The 19,990-nt window shown below is 55.3% G+C and overlaps 1 protein-coding gene across 3 annotated transcripts in view; it reads right to left on the reverse strand.

Moving 5' to 3' along the window:
* Nucleotides 1-19,990, reverse strand: part of ITGAL (integrin subunit alpha L) — a 38,110-nt gene that overhangs the window by 5,687 nt on the left and 12,433 nt on the right. For 2 of the 3 annotated variants that reach the window (XM_004773877.3, XM_045072487.1), the window contains 16 exons: nucleotides 19,225-19,298; nucleotides 19,006-19,138; nucleotides 15,141-15,292; nucleotides 14,881-15,018; nucleotides 14,221-14,418; nucleotides 13,978-14,108; nucleotides 13,150-13,310; nucleotides 12,908-13,059; nucleotides 11,073-11,162; nucleotides 8,374-8,430; nucleotides 8,212-8,282; nucleotides 7,745-7,886; nucleotides 5,845-5,955; nucleotides 5,580-5,659; nucleotides 5,380-5,466; nucleotides 3,902-3,977 (listed from right to left, as the gene is read on the reverse strand). In XM_004773877.3, the coding sequence (XP_004773934.1) occupies nucleotides 3,902-3,977; nucleotides 5,380-5,466; nucleotides 5,580-5,659; nucleotides 5,845-5,955; nucleotides 7,745-7,886; nucleotides 8,212-8,282; nucleotides 8,374-8,430; nucleotides 11,073-11,162; nucleotides 12,908-13,059; nucleotides 13,150-13,310; nucleotides 13,978-14,108; nucleotides 14,221-14,418; nucleotides 14,881-15,018; nucleotides 15,141-15,292; nucleotides 19,006-19,138; nucleotides 19,225-19,298 (1,853 nt within the window). The remainder of the gene's footprint in view (nucleotides 1-3,901; nucleotides 3,978-5,379; nucleotides 5,467-5,579; nucleotides 5,660-5,844; nucleotides 5,956-7,744; nucleotides 7,887-8,211; nucleotides 8,283-8,373; nucleotides 8,431-11,072; nucleotides 11,163-12,907; nucleotides 13,060-13,149; nucleotides 13,311-13,977; nucleotides 14,109-14,220; nucleotides 14,419-14,880; nucleotides 15,019-15,140; nucleotides 15,293-19,005; nucleotides 19,139-19,224; nucleotides 19,299-19,990) is intronic. The other variant, XM_004773878.3, reaches the window with a different exon arrangement.

Below are 19,990 nucleotides of genomic sequence, written 5' to 3' on the forward strand. Positions count from 1 at the left end.
AGCCGCTAAGGAGTAACTCAGGAGCAGCACCACGGAACGGCTCAGGGAGGCCGAGCAGGGAGTCTCAGAGCCAGTCGGAAAGGTTCTACCACGGGTCACTTGGCAAACATTTGCGGACGCTTGAAAAAGATCAGGTCCGTTAAATTAAAAAGGGCTGCGTCAGAGTGGCCTTTGAACTTCACCGTAGAAGACTGAGGGGAGGGGACAGAGGAAGGTGGGGGAGCCCCCCACCCCGGGAGCAAAAATGCGGGGAGTCAGGACAGCACCAGGCGGGTGAGACCCGGAGGGAGGTTGGGGGCCTGGGCCAGAGAGGTCGGACACACGTCTGGAAAGGAAACTTGAGGCGAGACTGTGTGCCCTGAAGGCCTAAGGCCAGAAATCAGGGGACCCTCAAGTAGGCAATGGTGAGTCACGGAAGTTAGCTGAGGAGGGCAGGCTCCGGGGGGCTCCCTCACAGCAGGCCCAGAACGGAACCCAGTGGGGATAGCAGGCCGAGGTCCAAGCCGGCAGCCTGTGCCAACAGCCGCAAGAAGATGAGGGGCCAGAGTCGGAGCAGTCGTGGGGGCCAAGGAGACAAGAGAACACGGACTGGAAGTTGAGGCCGGGGCCACGCATAGAGGAAGGACAGACTCACCCAGACTCGGAAGTTTTACTTGAGGGAAAGGGTGGTTTTGAGCACCCCTGAGGTGGTGTTGGCTTAGGGGAAAGCGCCACACTTGGTTTAGAACACACTGAGACAAAGCCTCAGGAGGAAGAATTGCACTCTTAGGTATATACCCAAGAGAAAGAAAACCTGTCAACACTGAAGTCTGGGCAGGAACATTCAAGCAACACGGTCTATAAGAGCCAGAAAGTGGAAAGCACCGAGGTGTCCACCAGCAGACGAGCAGACAAATCTAGTGCGGCCCACCTCACAGTGGAATATTATCTGGCAAGAAAAAAGAGCATAGCACGGGCCTGGGCTACAGCGCGGATGACCCCGAAACCACCCTGGGAACCCACAGAAGCTTGTCACAAAAGACCCGGTACTGTAGGATTCCTCCCCTACGTGAAGGTTCTTTCTGGAATAAAGAAAATCTTCTAAAATTAGATTGTGGTGATGGTCATACAACTTTGCAAATATAAGAGTCACTGAAATGCACACTATTTTTTTTTAAGATTTTACCTACTTATTTGAAAGAGGGACAAAGAGAGCACCAGCCTGGAGACGGGCAGCGGGAGAGGGAGGGACAGGCAGACTCCCCACTGAGCAGGGGACCCCAATACTGAACCCAGACGCTGATATCAGTACCTGAACTGAAGTCAGACCCTTAAGGGACTGAGCCGCCCAGCTGCCCCGGATCCGTACGCTTTAAAAGCGGGTAAATCAGGGGCGCCTGAGTGGCTCAGTCAATGGAGCCCTTGCCTTCCTGCTCAGGTCGTGATCTCAGGGTCCTGGGATCGAGCCCTGCATCTGGCTCCCTGCTCAGCGGGGCATCTGCTTCTCCCTCTCCTTCTGGCCCTCCCCCTCATTCGTGTGGTCTCTCTCTCTGGAATAAATAAATAAAATCTTTTTTTTAAGAAGCAGGTAAATCATACGGACTGTGACTTGTATCTCATTCTATCATGACAAAAAAAAAAAAAAGATGTTTGAAGTAATCCTGGTGGAGAGCAGTGACAGGCTGCGGGGGACCGAGGAGCCGGAGGGTCACAGTGTGGACTTGGGAGCCGCAGGGGGACTCAGACTGCGGGGTGGGCAGTGGTGCGAGCGTGCGGCCCCCGCGGTGGTCGCTGAATGCTGGATCTAGGCCCGGGCAGCGCTGTCATCCCTGCGTCACCGAGGGGATGGCTGAGGTTCAGGGAGACTGGTTTGTCTGAAGTGATCGGGGAGCAGAGCCGGCATCTGAGCCCCAGCTGGGCCTCCCGAGACCGGGACGATGGTGTTCCATCACCTTCCTTGGATGAGGGTGAGAACAAGCCTCAAAGCAGCCACCGCTTTGCTGGCGGACGTGTCGAGTGCGATGCAGAACACTTCACATGCATCGTCCTGGTTTTTCCTCTTAACAACCCCATAAAGTAGGTGCGATTATTATCCCCATTTTACTGACTGAGAAACTGATGCCCAGAGAGGCTAAGCAAACCGCCCAAGGCCACACAGCTTGAAATGGCAGAGCTTCAAAAAGCTTTCAGGTCTGGCTGAAGCTTATGTGTCCGACCTGGCCAGGGCAAGAGCAGAGGGAGGAAAGTGAGGAAGCAGACCCTGCTCGCACGGGACTGCCCAGCCTGTCGAGCTTACAAGAGACCCCAGGTGACCTCCCTGTGGCAAAAAATAAAAATAAAAAAAAAAAAAGAGCCTAACAGGAGAGCTTCTGGCAAGACAGAAAGATCACCAGTGTCCCACACTGAGCGGGGTTTAGCTAAAACAGAGATCATTAGGGTCTTTAGCAAGAGTCAAGCAGTGGGCCAGGCAGCCGAAGGCAGAGCTCGAGAAGCTGGAGGGTGCCAAGGTGGCCGGAGGAGCTGGAGGCATCTGGCCAGGCTGACTTGAGAGAGAGAGAGAGAGAGAGAGAAATGGGGTGTGGGGGGGAGGGGAGCGCAGAGGGTTTGCGTCGGTTCCCAGAGGAGCAGGGCAAGGAGAGAAGCAGGCTTCCACAGTCGCTGCGGAATCTGCAGCCGCACAACACCTGCCCAGCCATTAATCACCTCCACTTCCCAGGCACTGGGCCAAGCACCCCATGTGGAGTAAGTGAGCCACTTCACCCTCACGACCGACCCCTGCAAGTTCTTCCAAACGCCATGAGTCACAGCAGGGAACCGAGGCACGGACAGCGAAGCCCTTGGCCCAAGATCACACAGAGATCGAGGGTAGAGCTGGGGCTTGCATCCACGCCTGCCCAAATCTTCCCCACCGCTCTGCTGGTAAAAGGACTAGTCTGCCAACCTCCCTGGGGAACCCGGAGGCATTCCCGTGACCAGCACTAGAAACCAAGCCTAGTGGCCATTCTCTGTGCAAATGGACACCTGACCTCCCCAGGGGGGAGGTCATCGTATCCCAGTGAGATGGCTCCGGCCTCTGCTCTTGTTCTACCCGGCTGGGGTCCCTGGCTTGGGGGGCCCTGCCCCAGTCTGCCCTGATGCCAGTGTGGCCTTGGGCAAAGGGAGTGTCTCTGTGGGGACTCAGTTTCTTCCACCGGAAAACGAGAATGTCCTTGGGGGAGTCGGTACCTACTTCCGTCTCAGAGGTTACCTCGAAAGAAGCCTTAGACCCCCCGAGCTTTAGACCCAGGGGGCGGCCTGTCTTCTTCCCTCCCGTAATGAAGATTGCTGTTATAGCCCCGAGCATATGGCATTGAGAAGCGACAGATCGTTAACTCAGAGGTTAAACTCATGAATTCTGGTATTTCAGTAAGTGCTGGAATCTGACCTTTCCCCTTTAGGAGCTGTGTAACCTGGCAGGTCGCTGGACCCCTCTGTGCTGTGCATGTCTCATCTGTACGCGGGGAATGGCTACGCCTCTGCCTTCTGCGGCTCTCACGGGTTGGGGGAGAATCCTAAGTGGGGGTGGGGGTCACACAGATAAAGCTCCAGCACAGAACTTGGGTCGGGTGAGGGGTCAGGGTCCCTGACTTACATAACTGCTGCCCCAGCCACTAGCCAAGTACCCAGACTAGAGCAGTGGCTCATTAAATGTGTGCGTGAAAATCTAGGTTCTCTCTCACCCACAGACAAAGTATCCGGTGCTGGAGAAAGAGGCCGGGGAAAGTCCGCAGAGGCTGTGAGGTGCTCCGGGAAGGATGGCGGGGTGAGGTGGAGGCCACTGGATTCGCCGAGGACAGGGCTGGGTCTCCCCGCAGCCTCGGTCCTCAGGGTGGGGCTGAAAATTGCGTGACCCCCAAGGGCCTTGTCACACAGAGGCTCATACCTGGTAGAAGTGGTTGACAGCGCGGCTCCTGGGACCCTTGGGAGTGAAGCTGACATACAGTGTGGAGTTTTCCTTGCTGTGGAGAGAGGGAAGAGCAGAGGTAGGAAGGGGAGACGAGGACCACATCTCCAGCAGAGCAGGGACCAGGGGCCGGGGCAGCCTCCGAGGGCCTCCCCAGGGATCACGCAGGCAAGCTTTCCTGTTACCCAGCGCTTTGCTGTTTCCCTCTGGGAAGTGAGGCTCGTGGAAGGGGTCCGTCTGCTGCCCGGCCTCCTGCCGCGGGGGGCCTGGGCTCGAACCCAGGTGGGTGTGCTTTGGAGCTGTGTGCTCCCCACCACACAAGGTCCCCCTCGCCCCATGAGGGTCTCCGCTGTCCTCTGGGTCCTTTATCTCCTGCACAACGGCACCAGCCTCTAGTTTCCTCGCCATCTCATCCTTCCAGTGACCTTCCTAATGTCGCCGTCTGATCCTGCCGTCTACCTACTCGGGATCCGCTGACAGCCCTGCTGCCCGCCAGGGTCAGGCCCACAGCATCCCCCATGCCCAGGCCGCCCGCTGCACACCCCACACGCATCGTCCCCGCGCCCGCACACTCCCTGTTCCCCAAAGCCACCCCACTGTCTGCTGCTTCCGTCCACCTACGCTTGTCTCCACTGCGACAACGTGCTTCCTCTTCCCTGGCCCTTCCCTGAGCCCCTTCATTGTCCAGACCCCAGCTCAAGCCCCTGCATCTCCATGAATCCATCTCTCTTCCAACTCTCCTGGCTCTAACGTCATACCACACTTCAGACTACATCATTGTGCTTGGCATTCGCGTTCAAAAGTACCGGAGACCTTGGCTCGGTCCCTGTCCCCGATCTCCTCCCCCTGAGCCCACTGGCGAGAGCTACTCTGCTTTTTGGGCTTCATCCCCTTTTCTGTAAATGAGAAAATCCAACTGGTGATCCCCACGGGTCCGTCCTGCCTTAATCTTGTGAGACTCTCTCTCTTATTCTGTGCCCACGTGACCTCGGCTTCTCCTACCTGAGTAGGAGCTCTCTGTTGACAAGAGCCGTGGTGAAGAGTTTCTCCTTCTCCCTTCCAGGTCCCTCCAGGAAGGGGCTGCATCTAGCATGCGGTTTGGGGGTCATTTAGACCCAAATTCGGACACCAGCAGCCGTGCTGCTTAGCTGTACGCCTCTGGGGGAGATTCCCCCTTCTCTGAGCCTGCCTGGTCTCTGGTCCCGGTCATGTGGAGGGAGCACAGCTGCCCCACGAGGGGTGGATAAGCTCAAGCCTCCATGCACTTCCTCCTCCATCAGCAAACCGCTGATTTCAGAACTCTTAAAGGGCCTCCGCCCTTCTGGGTGTTGAAAACTCTTGGGCTTGTGGTTGGCAGCAGCTCTGATTACCCCGGGGGGCCGAGCCCCGGGTGGGGAGGCCGAGCCCCGGGTGGGGAGGCGGAGGTGGAAGAGAAGGGCGGTGGGGCCTCAACTTACTCCTCGGTCAGGATGTTGATGGGGTACAGGACGGGGATGCTGGTGGTGGCCAAGTTGTTCTCCAAGACTTGCGAGTCCTCATTGTCACTGCACGGGGGCAAGGCAGAGGGCAGTGTTGGGAGAAGCGCGTGGCCAGGCCCCTGGGGCCTTCTGCGAGCGGGTCAGCGGGGCCCCTGGGGGCTGCCTGGGGACCTGCTCACCAGCTCACATTGGCGTGCAGCTCGACCAAGTCCCCCCAGGAGCTGTTCAGCAGCGTATGAAACATCACGTGGAGGGTAACCTGGCAGGGGAGAAGAGGGGAGTGAGGAAGGAGACATCTCGGGGCACCCGAGCCCTGACTCCAAAGTTCAAGCTGTCATTCCCTTTGGGGTGGGGGGGGCCTTCCTTACCCATTACCGGTCCCTCCCGCCCCACCTCAGCCCGGGCCCTCGGGGGGCTTCGCTCCTCAGAGCTTGAGACACTCACCACACTGTCTGCTTTAAAGATGGGGGAGCTCACATTGCAGGAAAGGATCCTGGTCAGAAGCTTGGACACCTCAAGGAGCTCCTCACAGCTCACAGGTATGTGGCTGTGGGGCTGGGGGGCGAGAAGAGGAGGAACACACTTCTTAGCGGGGCAAGGCCAAGGTTCCCGGAGGCCACCAACCCTCAGGGCCCACACCCCCCTGCTCTGTCCCTGTGGGGGCACATTCTCGGGGGTGGGGGTGGGGCAGAGAATCAGGGGCACAGACAGAGGCTTCATTCAAAGATGTTCACTGCAGTGCTGTGTATCACTGTGAAAATCCAGAAGCGATCCAGCAGTTCAAGGAGCTAGGCATGGTTCGGCGCCAGGCGCGGACGCAGTGAGATCTACACAGTCAGCAACTGCTCTAAAAATGAGCTCGAGGGGCGCCTGGGCGGCTCAGTCATGAAGCGTCTGCCTTCCGCTCAGGTCGTGATCCCAGGGTGCTGGGACCGAGTCCCGCATCGGGTTCCCTGCCTGGCAGGAGCCTGCTGCTCCCTCTCCTGCTCCCCCTCCTTGTGTTCCCTTTCTGGCTGTTTCTCTCTGTCAAATAAATAAATAAAACCTTAAAAAAAAAATGAGCTTGAGCCCTGATCCTGGGCTAAGCAGCACAGGACCTTTCATCTTCTTCATCATCTGTGAGGACAGATCTCCGTCTCCGATTGGGGAGGGAACCGGATAAGGAGACAGAGGCACCCAAGCCCTGAAGTCGAGTGACTTCTCCTGGTCCCACCTCTGGGTCACGCAGCAGGGATCTGGTAGGAACGGGAACAGGGGTCTGTCTGACTCCAGATCTCCAGTTTTTCATCAGTCTACTAGACGCCCCGTGAGGAAGCGCTTAATGCTGCGGGGCGAGAATAATTCAAATGTCCGCAGACAGATGACTGGATAAACAAAACGGAGCCTGTCCATACAATGGAAATATTATTTAGCCTTAAAAAAGGAAGCAAATTCGCCCAAGCCACCTCACAAGCCCCACACTAATTGGAGAAGACAGACACAAGAGGACAATATCATATGATTCCACTTCTATGAAAAATGGAGAGCAGCAAATTCATAGAGAGAGAAAGTACATGAGAGATGGCCGGGGGCTGAGGGAGTTGTCGCTTTCAATGGATGGGAAGTTTGTGTTTGAGACGACGGGAACATTCCGTAGACCGATGCTGGTGGCGCAGCACTGGACGTGTTCTCAATGCCACCGAAGTGTGTGCTTGAAAAGGATTGAAATGGTAAATTTTCTATTATGTATATTTTACCACAATAACCATTTGTTTTAAAAATAAGGAGGAAAAATAACCAAATGAGAACAAAACGCCAGTCAGTTAAAACAGGTATAGAATGAACGAAGATGCCATGTAATTTATAATGCACCTGCGTAGACACACAGCAGGATAAACACCAAAACGTTAAAAGCCGTAACTGCTGGTTTTAAGAATACGGGGCGATAGTCTTCTCTAAGCTTCTCTGGGATTTCCAACTTTCTGGGGGTGATCATGCATTACTTCTGGGCTAATAATTAACAGAGTAAACGTTGTATCTAAAACAACCTAGGCCACTCTGCAAAAACACGTTGGTCGCCTTTCAGAGGGAGGGAGCTGGAGCTCACGAAATCTGTGTCACAGTCTCCACTCCAGGGGACCCTCTCACAAGCCCTGCAGGTGCCCCCGGCCTCCAGGGTGGTGGGATCCGCGACCCACAGAGGGAAGGGGTGGCCGTTGGCGTGAGAACCCCGTTGTGGACCTAAGGCTTCAGCACGCCAGCTGCTGCCCACAGCTGCAGGCTGTCCTGTGTGCCCGAGGTTCTGCCAGGGAAGCAGAAGCTGTGGGGACAAGGGTGGCCTCAGGCAGGCCAGGCCGGTGCTCACCTGGCGCATTTCCACCTTGCGGAAGGAGAGTCCCTGGGGGAAGCTCAGGTTGAGGCGGACCCAGTAAGCGTCTTCTTGTAAGTTACTCAGCGTCAGCGACACGGAGAGGCTGGCAGACGGGGTCAGACGCAGGACTCCGGATCTGCGGGCAGGACCCGGCAAAAGTCACAAGGGCCCAGGTGCGGGAAGCAGGCTCAGAACTGAGGGATCGGCCGCGTTAGAAGAAACAGATCCACCGAAATCAGCTCCCGGGCTCAGGCTTTGAGAGACTCGACCTCATCGGATCCTGACAGGGGGGCCCAAGGGCCTGGCATTTCTCACAGGGGAAACTAAGGCCCACAGGACACATGCAGTGAGTGCAGAGGCGGGTGCTCTGTCTCGAAGCCCCCGGTTCTCTCCCACACCCGGGAGCTACCTCAGGGAAACACCGAGTGGGACAAAAGAGCCCACGAGATTCCAGGCCTTACCCTGGAGCGAACGACACCCCCAGGTCCGCCTCACACTTCTTGTCCTCTCCGCAGTTCTTCTCGAAAGGGATCTGAAAGGCCGAGGAGAAAGCCTAGGAGGCCCAGGCCCCAGAAGCACGAGTGACGGACCCGGGCCTCTCCAGCTGTCCCCTGCCCCCTTACCTCCTTGGTCTCTGCGTGGAGTGAGGGCCTCAGGATGGGCTGTACGTTCTTGCCCTGCTGAGCACAGAATGTGGGGGGGGCAGGAAACAAGATGGTTAAGTTGAGGCAGCGGAACTGTCGAAAGAGGGCTGAGGAGCTCAGAGCTTGGGGCTCGGCTGGGCCGGCTTGGGGGGCCCCTCAGGAGCTCCAGGCAGCACCTCATCCTCCTGACTCCGCCCCAAGGCCACCTGCGCAGCTCCTTAAGGGACGCTGAAGCTCAGGGTGTCCACTGGACAGGAGAACCTGGCCTTGACAAAGGAGCTCCAAAGCTCCGCGCAGCCCATCTTCCTTGGGCTCACCCGCCCGTGACTGGTTTCGCTGTGGTCCCCGCTGTGGTCCCGGCAGACCCCGCCCGGAGCAGCTCTCCTGCTCTCCTCGGCTCAAGGCCAGTTTTCCCGACATCTCCGGGGTTTCTGCTCCAGGTCAAGCCCTGTGCTGAGCGCTGGTTGCACACCAGAGAAACACACAGCCCGTGCCCCAGTCTGGGGGGAGAGATGACCAGCATCTTCGAGAGTTTGATGGGACAGTACGGGGTACATCCAGAGCCTGCAGAAGGGAACCCTGTCCCCCACCTGGGGGTCAGGGAGGCTTCCTGAAGGAATGGATCTCAACTGAATTCTAAACCACGAGCAGGAGAGAGCCCGGCGAAGAGAATGGAGCGGGAGGAAGAAAGGACACGAGGCAAGAGAGATGGCGTCTGTGGGAGCATCAGGAAGGTGCTCGGACCCCTGCAGAGCTTATGTGGGGGAGGGGGCGTGGGGGGGCGGGAGCCCGCAGCAGGGTCCGGGTTCCCCTGGGCCCTGAAGCCACATTAGGCAGCTGGGATTTTATCCTGAGGGTAATGGCGTCATAGAAGCGTCCCGTGAGTTATTAGCTGAATGTTCTAGAAAGGCTCCAACCTCCCCCACTTCCAGGCCACCTGCCAAAGAACCTCCAGAGCCTTCCCCCCAGGGCAGGGTTTCTGGGGGCCTCTGCTGACTGCTCCCACTCACTAGATGGGATTCCTGCCACTCGCTAGACCACATGGATTTGGGGGTTTCCTGCCACTCGCTAGACCACAGCCAGCCCCCAAGTGGACATCGGGGTCCCTGTCTTGCTCAGCTGTCCCCCTTCCAGAAGCTAGCCCACCTCCTCATTTCCCTTGAAGGTACCGCCAGAGCTTTCCTTTTGCCTCAATCTACCGACCCAACGTCGACTCGTTTTGCAAGACCCAGAACCAGAGCCACTTCCCCCAGGAAGACTTTCTGGACAACTGGGAGCCCAAGTCTCTTTTTACCCTGAGCTTCTACTCCACACTGCCTGGCTTTAAAAAAAAAGAAAAAAGAAAAAAAAAATAGTGCCGATGGCAGAGGCTGCTGATTGTTTCCACATATCGTCCCTCGCCACCTGCTTTTAAAACAGACCCTCCCCTTTTTATCGGGTTATGGGGTTGGTGGAAACGGGGTGCTGGACAGGAGGCTGCGCTTCCCAGGCTCTCAGGCGTGGCCATGTGACCAAGTTCTGACCAATGAGATGTAAGGGTGTGCATCAGTCTCAAAGGGAAGGGGGTGCCCGTCCTACCCTCTCCCCCGCCGGCTGCGTGGGGTTCTGCCGTCTTCGTTGTCTGCGTTCAAGCTCTGCCTCCCTTCTCAATGTCCACCTTCTCTGCTCTACCTGGGGACTGCAAGGGTCGCATCTTCCCACGCCTGTCCTAACTGCCTGTTGACTCCTCTGACTCCCAGAGCAGGCTGGGAGCCCCTTCCGGGGAGGGACCATGTTTTATGTGCCTCCGTGGAGCCAGTGCCCAGAACAGGGCTTTGCACAGGCAGGGGCTCCATCAACTTCCATTAAGCCCTCGATGAGCTTTTGGTGGGCAGGGGCTTTCATGTCTGGGGAGCGAGCCACTGTTCCCTGCAGACCCCAGGAGAGTGAGCATGCACCGGGGAGCCTCAGTGGGTGCTGCCAGAAGCCACGAGAAAGAGTGCGCTTAGCAGTCCCCAGCTCCAGCTCTGCGAGAGGCCTCACGATGTCGTGATGCATTTGATGGACGGGGACACAGTCCGAGAGATGGATGGGACCTGCTCAGATGTTCACGCCAGGAAAAAGGAAATCCACATCTTTGGGCGGGAAGGCTCGGGCTCTTTCCACCAGATTCTGCTGCCTTGAAGCCAAACCGCTAGCTGAGCGTCAAGGACTTGAGGAGAGGAAATCTGGCCTTGGCGCCAGGTGGGGAGTGTGTGGTCCAGCAGATGCGGAAAGGTATACTTTCCTCTCGTTTTACATCATGATGGTCCCCCAATTCGGCTTTGAGGAAACTACCTGTTCACAACTAAATACACCTCGGTGAGAAGGCTGACCAGGGTGCCCTGGTCTCCCTGCAACTGCAGCCTGAGCAGTGCTGGCTCCTGCGGAGGTCTGAGGCTGGTGCTAGGCAGGGACATTCACTGAGGGGGCTGCGTCCTGAAGGGTCCATCCGTTATCCCCTCCCCTCAAGGGCCCCCAGCGCCTCCACTGATTCTCCTTCCCACTCCTGCTTTGCCAAATACAAGCTCCCATGCGTTCCTTTCCTGCTGTATTTGGTTTCTATTGCTTAAAACCAAAGACTCCTCGATAATCCAGTCCTGCTAAACTGAAAATCTACTCTCCCATTTCCTATCAATTCCCCGGTGAACGCTTCTTACCGCCTGTTGGTCCCTCGGTGTCCCTTCTTCCTCCGGGAGAGAGAAATTTAGGGAGATGTTGATGGGAGAGATGAGGTCTTGAATGCACACCTGGAGGTGATGGGAATGGCACGGGTGTTGTGAGTTTAATCTTCCAGTTAAATGCTCACCTGGCTTGTACTTTACAAATGGTGAGACTCTAGCATCAGGCGATTACTATGCCCGGGGTCCCTTCTCAGCACAAGTCAGCTCCCTCAGCCCCAACTCCCATGGCAGACATTGCTGATCAACTGAGTCCTGACCAAAACCCCTGAATCTCTGTCAAACCACTCTAGGCAGCCATTACCGAGGTTTGCACAAGAATATTCTAGAATAACTAGAATATCCTAATTCATTGAGAACAGGGATGGGTCTAGGCCTTTTATGTTATTCCCAGTCCCTGGGACTACAAAACTGGCACTTTGTGGGCACCCAAATCATCTTCCCCTGAACTCCTTCACCAACCCTAAGAGGCAGGCATTATTATCCCCACGTTAGAGAGGAGGAACATAAGGTCAACATATCCCCACATTAGAGAGGAGGAACATAAGGTAACCCAAGTTTCCTAAGGCTTAGAGCTAGGAGGTGAGCCCAAATCCATCCAATCCCCAAGTCCAAGGTCTTCCCATCATGACACACTACCTTTTCTCTGGCAAATTTATGTCAAAAATCTCCAAATCTTATCGGGGGTAGGGGTGAGTGCAGGCAAGCAGAGGGGCATGGAGTGCAGGTATGAATGACTAGGAGAGTGAGCTCAGAACTGTTAACACTGTGATGGCTATTTGGGGGTTCACTGAGCTATTTTTTCTGCTTTTATATGTTTGAAATTTCTCCATAACAAAAAATTTAAAATGAACCTCAGGATCTTTTTGTTTTTGTCGGGAGGATGAGGGACAGAGGGAGAGGGAGAGAGAGAGAGAGAATCTCAAGCAGACTCCATGCTGAGTGTGGAGCCCGACCTGGGGCTTGATCTCACAACCCCAAGATCATGATCTGGGCTGAAATCAAGAGTTGGACGCTTAACCAACTGAGCCATCCAGGTGCCCCCAAACTTTAAGTTCTTATACACCAGTCCCACACCCAATCTCGTATTAAATATTTAAGGGATCAGAATAATTTACCATCAACCCTATTTTACACAGCACTGTTAGAAGCAAACTGAATTTGGGTGTCTCAGCAGTTGCCCAAATTGATATTAAGAAAATGCTTTTTGGGACGCCTGGGTGGCTCAGTTGGTTAAGCGGCTGCCTTCGGCTCAGGTCATGATCCCAGCGTCCTGGGATCGAGTCCCACATCGGGTTCCTTGCTCGTCAGGGAGCCTGCTTCTCCCTCTGCCTCTGCCTGCCATTCTGTCTACCGGTGCTCGCTCTCTCTCCCTCTCTCTGACAAATAAATAAAAATCTTAAAAAAAAAAAAGAAAATCTTTTTCTGCAATGGATGTTAATAATAAATGACTATGGGTACCTGGCAAACCAGGATGCACACCATAACTGTATATTCTGTAGCTATTCAAATACTTATAAAAACTGGGTAGCAGCATAAATATATGATGTGTGGAAAAATTAGGGGAAAAAATGGGAAGTACTTTCTAATGGTAACGATGTTAAAACGCCTACGTCCATAGATTAAGAACTAGAGGAAATATGCTAATGGTATTATTACCACTATTACATGAGGAAATGGTGGTGTCAAGAGACCCAAGGGCCTTGTGACCCAGCCAGATGGTGACCGAGCTGAGCCTTGCACCGCTGCTGCCCGTCACCGTGGTCAGCTCCACCACACCCGCACTTCCTAGGGCAGCCCCCACGGCTCCTTACTGGGAAGTGGAACCAGAACTTGGTGCAGGATGGGTGTCCAGTGACCACTGTGTGGCCGCTGAGTTCATGTCTCCCTCCCAGGAACAGTCCCCGGCTCCTGCTCCGATGGCCATCCAGCTGCAGAGTGTAAGTGAGGTTGGCAACCAGGAGTCCTGGGCGGGGAGAAAAGTCAGAAGTTGAAGGGGCAGGGTTGGGGGGGTGCCCTGGGGCCATAAGCAGCTGCTCTGGGAAACGACACTGACCTTGAAATTGGAGGGTGAGAGGCTTGACCTGGAAGCAGACTGTGATGTTAACTCCTTCTTTCTTCCTGTTACTGGGCGAATAGGAGCATTCCACTTCGTGTACCGGGATCTCCGCCGGGGAGAAGGTGATCTGAGTGAGGATGTCCACCACGGGCCGGGAGCTGCGGAGTGGGAAGCAATGCTCTCCCTGGGCCTCGGCTGTCCTCCCAGTCCGACCTGGGGCTCCTTCTACAAGCTTCCAGAGGACTCTAATCCCCGAAAGCAGACCTCAACAGCCCTGTCTCCTTGAAACAGTAATAATAATGGTAATTCATCAGGGCTTCCCGTTTCCTTCTAGACGCCCTCTGACCCATTTTCCATATGGAAGAATGCGCTTTGGGGAAGTGAGGGGGGGCAAGGAGAAAGGGACAGAGAACCCCAAGCAGGCTCCACGCCCAGGGCGGAGCCCACCACAGGGCTCCATCGCCCGACTCAGCTCAGGACCCGAACGCAAACCAAGAGTCAGATGCTCAATGGTCTGAGCCCCCAGCTAAGTGACTGGGGTAAGGCCACCCAAGGAGTAAGTGGCAGAGCTCTGACCCGCATCTGGGTGACCAGGTTCTAGAGCCGTCCCCGGCTGCTGCTTCTCTAGCAGGTTGTAAGCTCAGCCTGGCCTGGGTTCAACCCCCAGTGTGGCACTGAATTGCAGCCGTTTGAAGCGGAGTAAGGCGTGAAGGCTGTGCGGGAGGAGGCCCTCCCTGCCGGGGCTGGGGAAAGACCGGAGGAGCCGCGCTACACGGGGAGCTGCTCGACGGACGAGAGCCGCGGTCATCCTCAGTCCTGTCTTACCTGAGCACAACCACCAGCCCCTCGGCCCCCACAGCCACATCCGTCAGGCCGTCTCCTCCGAGGTCTTTCACCCCATGGATGGAGCGTCCAAACCATCGAATTCCCGGAGACACCTGGGTCCCTTTGATCCGCTGAGACCAAGAGAAAAAATCCTGTTAAGCTAGGGAGAGGAGCGGGGTCTGGGTTTGGAGGCTTCTGGGTGCCTGCGAATGGGTTTGGGGGACCAGGCAGGGCTCTTCTCACCTGGCTTGGCCGGGGGCTCAGCGCCCCGTGCTGCCCGTTGAAGATGTACACAGCCCCCTGCTCCTCCAGGGGGGCCCCTACGGCCACGTCCACCAGCCCATCCCCGTTGATGTCCGTCAGGGCGGCGATGGCTGCTCCAAACCGCCCAAGCGGGTAGCCAGGGTCCCCCTGCAGCTCTGAGACCACTTGGAACCCCAGCTAGGAAGGAGCAGAGTGACGGGCCCCACCTCAGTCACTTGGCCAGCCTATGCAGGGGGCGGCCCTGAAGGAGGGTCGGGTACGGTCTCTCACAGAATCGGCCCAGTGCGGCAGACTGACCTGGGCTCAGGTCCCAGCTCCACCCCTGGTTGTCTGGGTGACCTTGGGGCTTTGGAAGGTGACCCAGCCTTGCTGAGCCACAGTGATCCTGTTTATGAAGGAAAAGCTCAGGGTTTCCCAGATGGTGACTCTGTGAGGACCACCCAAGGTGTCCTGTAAATAAAAGGTTTGGCCCTGGGCCTGGCCCACAGCCTACCGTCCCTGGGCACGGAGGCTCAGCTCCCGTGGTTCTAAAGGTCCGATCCACCGTGACCCAACAAGGAAAGCCTTTCAGGATACTTGGGACCTGGGTGGGCTGGGAATCTGTTTCTCCTCCCAACTCCTGGCGCTCCGGGTCCCCACCTGTTTTTTCTGGTAGATAAACACCCGGCCTCCTCTCTGCTCCCCATAGAACAAGGGGGCTCCGATCAGCAGCAGCTCTGTCTCCCCATCTTGGTCCATGTCAACGCCACACAGCTCACCACCGAAGTAAGAGCCAATCTGTAGGGAGAGGAAGAGGACCGAGGAAGCCCCGTGAGTGGGTGCGTGCTTGCAGACAGCAGGGAGCGTGACTGGCGCCCTACCAGTCCCTGACCTGCGGAAGACCCCGGGGCCACGCTCACCTGGCTGCCGTCTATTTCCTGGATTTGGTTCCAGTGCGCTCTGTCCTCTGACTCCTGGAACAGCAGCACCCGCCCCACGTGCTGGTAGCGGGGGGCTCCAGTGGCCAGCAGCAAAGTGAGCCTTTGGGAGGGCAGCAAGGTCACTGTGTAACCTGAGGGGGGTGAGGGGAAGAGAGAGAGAAAGAGAGAAAGAATGGGCAAGAGGGCTTGGCATCAGGAGCACAGTGGCGGCTGGAAGAAGGTAAAACCCGGGACAAAAAAGAGCGGAAACTCTGGGAAACTGGGTTAGAAGCAAAGATGCTGTGAAACAGTCAGAGGACCTTCCCCAGAGAAAAGCAGCCATGAGCTCCGAGGGGCACACATCCCGCCATCTTGGTCCGAAACGGCATTTCTCAAACTGTGGTCAACGCACAGGCCCAGGAAAAAGCAGCCAGGAAACCTGGAGCATCTTCCTGAGCCTCCGCTGACCAGAAGGTTGGGAAAGGAGACTACACTATTTTAAAATAATCACAGAACGGGGCCCCTGGGTGGCTCAGTCGGCTGGGCATCTGCCTTCAGCTCGGGTCATGACCCCCGGTTGGGCTTCCGACTCAGTGGGGAGTCTGCTTCTCCTTCCCCCTCTGCCCCTTCCCCCTGTGTGTGCTCTCTCTCTCAAACACATAAAATCTTTTAAAAAATAAAGTGAGATATAGTCATAAGATGAATGAAAAATCTGCATGAATATTCAAAATAAGGCAGGAGACTTGAGCACATTTTGTTTGGCGGTGTAGAGACCCAACTAGGTGTAGAGACCCAACTAGGTGTAGAGACACTCAACTCGTCCACAGCTTGTACGGGCAACGAGGTTTCTCCCTGTGAGCACGTTGCTGGGGCGGCTGAGGAACGGCTGCCTGAAACCGGACCAGGGACCGAGCCCGCACCCATCCATTGGGGACGCTCTGATTCAGGAAGACTAACTGACCCAATTTCGTCTTCTCTGCTTAGAGGAGTGCAAAGGAGCGACACCAACAGAACCATCCAAGACGCCACCGCGCAGGAGAGGAAGGTCGAGAGAGGCTGAGCCCCTTCCCCTCGGTTTGTGCACGTTCTTGGAGTGCGGGCGTTGGGATGCGGGCGTTGGGAACTTGCCGGTGGAAATCAGGGGGAGGTTGTATTCTCAGTGCCTACGCCGCCCAGCTGTGAGATCTTGCATAATTACGCTGTGCCCTGAGGCTCAGTTTTCTCAACCGAAACGGGGTAGGCCCACCCTCAACAGGGTGGTTTTGAGGATTCAAGACGAGCACGAGTAGAAAACGCTTAGTGCTATGCTAGCGACATCTAAACCAAGATCTGGAGGAGGGTAGCACCAGGGGGCCCAAGATCATATTTTTATTTATTTATTTATTTATTTATTTATGTGAGCAGGAATTGAAATATTTTTTTCTTTTTTCTCTTTTTCTTTAATCATGTCCATATATACACAATATATGCAGTGTGTGTGTGTGTGTGTGTGTGTGTCTAGTGGGACCGGTGCCTAACTAGAGGGTAAAATAGGGATTATTTTTTCTTGAACGAGCAACGTTGCTGGCTGGCTCGCAGATCACTGTAGGACACAAAGCTCCCCGAAGGTGATAGTGTAGGAGCTAAGTGTAATAGGGTCGCCTGGGGCGGGGGTCAGTCAGTTGAACAACCAACTTTTGATTTCAGCTCAGATCATGATCTTGGGGTCCTGGAATCAAGCCCCGCGTCAGGCTCCGTGCTCAATGGGGAGTGACCTCCGGGATTCTCTCGCTCCCTCTGCCCCTCCCCCCTGGCTTGTCGGCTCTGGAATGCACGTGCTCTCTGTCTCTAACAAAAAAATAGAAATTTTTTTTTTATATTTTATTATATTTATTTTACTATATTTTAATTATATTAAAAAAATAAATAGTGTACATAATAAAGATACCAACTAGCAGGGTTATAGTAAGAATAAAGTGAGATAAAATTTGTCAATACATGTCATGTGCTTAGACCAGGGCCTGACACATAATACTCAGTACGGAACGTCGAAAGGGAGAGAGAGAGAAAGTCCGAGAGGGCAGCTTTGCTTAGAAGAGTAGGCGCAACATGAAGGGCACTGATTTTCCCAAGGAAATTATGTAATAAAGTCTTTGTTTCTGGGAGTTTATTTTTTAAATTTTTTATAAAGCATAGATATATTTTTAAGATTTTATGTATTTATTTGTCATTTGTCATTTTATTTATTATTTGTCATTTTATTTATTATTTGCAGAGAGAGAGAGTGAGCACAAGCAGGGGGAGTGGCAGGCAGAGGAAGAAGTGGGCTCCCTGGCCGGCAGGGAGCCTGATGCGGGGCTCCATCCCAGGACCCCAAGATCATGATCTGAGCTGAAGGCAGATGCCCAACCGACTGAACCACCCAGGTGTCCCTGTTCTGCGAGTTTAATAAAGACGTGGCCTGCCCCTATACACTCATGGATGAAGCGGGGTGAGAGGGTTTCTAGGTAGAGCCTGGAAGCAGTCCTATCCCAGGGCTCTTGAAGCCAGTCTGTGCCTTGACACAGGATGACTACATGAGCATGAACCAGAAGAGCTATAACCTCTGTTCACAAGAGTAGGGCCTCTGTGTCTGAGACGGGTAACCCTTGGGTTGACCAGCAGCCCCAGAACTGTGCAGGACAAGCTCCCGACAGGGATACCATGAGGCAGAGAGAAGCAGCTGCAACTGTGGGCTGACCAGGTGCCGTTGTTCCGCCCTTGGCATTGGAAGAACTCTTGAGGTGAATCAACCTTGGAGTTCGTGGGCAATTCTAGAGGAGGAAACCACAAGAAGGACCTTCTGGTCCCCTTACTAATGAGGCAGGCTGCTGTAAAATGGACCCAGAATTTAATTTATGGGTAAGACCCAGAGAGGTGGCTAAGTAGGCATGCTTGAGCAAGCTTTGGATGGGACAGCTTCAACAACACTGGCTGGCACTGGTCTACCAAGGGAGGTCCTTAGCTAACTAGAGAGTCAGGTCGGGGGGGGGATACTGGCTTGGTGTGTGGAAGTTGGGTAAAGAAGGTGGCTGGGGATACGGGCTCAGGTTGGCAAACTGCTCAGAGGCCCCTTGTTCACGATCTGTAGGAGGTAGCTAGCCCTGGGAGGGGCAGTGTCTCTGCGACTCACAAGGCCTCAAGATGTCCAAGCATCATAAAATGCAGAAAACAAAAACATGACTATGACATGGCGGAGGAGATATTAAGGGGAAAATTAAGAACATTATAGCCCTGGGGCACCTGGGTGGCTCAGTGGGTTAAGTCTCTGCCTTTGGCTCAGGTCATGATCCCAGGGTCCTGGGATTGAGCCCCGCATCGGGCTCTCTGCTCAGCTGGGAGCCTACTTCCCTCTCTCTCTCTCTCTCTCTGCCAGCCTCTCTGCCTACTTGTGATCTCTCGCTCTCAAATAAATAAATAAAATCTTTAAAAAAAGGAGGGGGGTGCTCCAGGGTGGCTCAGAGCCCTGATGCGGGGCTCTCTGCTCAGCAGGGAGCCTACTTCCCCCCTCTCTCTGCCTGCCTCTCTGCCTACTTGTGATCTCTCGCTCTCAAATAAATAAATAAAATCTTAAAAAAAAGGAGGGGGGTGCTCCAGGGTGGCTCAGAGCCCTGATGCGGGGCTCTCTGCTCAGCAGGGAGCCTGCTTCCTCCTCTCCCTGTCTGCCTGCCTCTCTGCCTACTTGTGATAAATAAAATCTTAAAAAAAAAAAAAAGAACATTACAGCCCTATTTAAACTCTGAGTTTGTTCATGCTGGTTGCTTAACTGCCTTCATTACGGTTTTACAAGTTGTTCTGAGTGACTCTGGCCCCTCAGACCAAAAGAAAGCACCAGAAAAGTACTCACCCAAATAGCCTGATCTCGCTTCCGGTGTCAGTGGCTCATTCCCAACAAAACTGTCATCCTGCAGGTCTGCCGTCAGGTCTAGGAAGCCCCCAGCCCAGTCCTTGGCTCCAACCGCCCCCACGACGCCATGGCCCTGCCCAGGGAGGAGACGAGCAGGCTTAGCCTGGTGCCCACAGCATCCTTCAGCCCGCCCACCCCTGCTTCGGGCCCGCGGCTCACGTGGCCGAGGTCAGCGCTGATCCCGCTGGAGGACAGCTCCATGTTGAAGGATGTCAGGTCCTGTTTGCTGGTGCCTAGGGACGAGGTGAAGAGAAAGGGTGGACACTCGAGGAAGGACCGAGAAAGCAGCGCGGCCCCGGCCTTTGGGCAAGGTAGAAGCCGCCTGCACGACCGTCGGACTGGGCAGCGACGTGGGCTGAGCTCAGCGTGAATCTGGGCAAACGAGAAGCTCTGAGCTCCTGCTCCCACTCGGGCTTCCCCACCACGTCACCAGGTCGGGATGGTTCTACGTTCACAAAGCGTCTGCGGCCTTCTCTGAGGAGCGTGCCGGCCCCACGCAGGGCCCAGCCACCCTCGCCTTTGGCCTGACAACTGTCGCCCCTTACCCAGTCAGTCCCTGACTTCGTTCTTCCTCTTGTCCTGTCTTTCTTCTGCAGAGCAAGCCGGAGTGATCTTTTGCAAAAATGTCTATCAGACCACATGTTTCCGTTTCTCAAAAACCCTTTATCTGTGGCCATCGCCGTTGGGATCAAGCCCAGCTGCCTACAAGGAACTGGAAGGCCTGGCCTCTCTCGACCACGCTGTCTCCCCGGCTCGTCGGCTCCTGCTCCTCCGGCCCGCCTGCCCTCCCCACCTCTGGGCCCCACGCTGGCTCTTCTCCGACTCCAACGCCCTTTGCCCGCATTCCTCACGTGGCTGTTCGAGTCTCATCTTCCGTGTCTCGGTTCGAATGTCATCTCAGAGGCAATTCTACCTCCTTTGAAAA

This window comes from Mustela putorius, unplaced genomic scaffold (genome assembly GCF_011764305.1).
Source record: "Mustela putorius furo isolate JIRA1106 unplaced genomic scaffold, ASM1176430v1.1 tig00004039_pilon_pilon_pilon, whole genome shotgun sequence".
Lineage (NCBI taxonomy): Eukaryota > Metazoa > Chordata > Mammalia > Carnivora > Mustelidae > Mustela > Mustela putorius.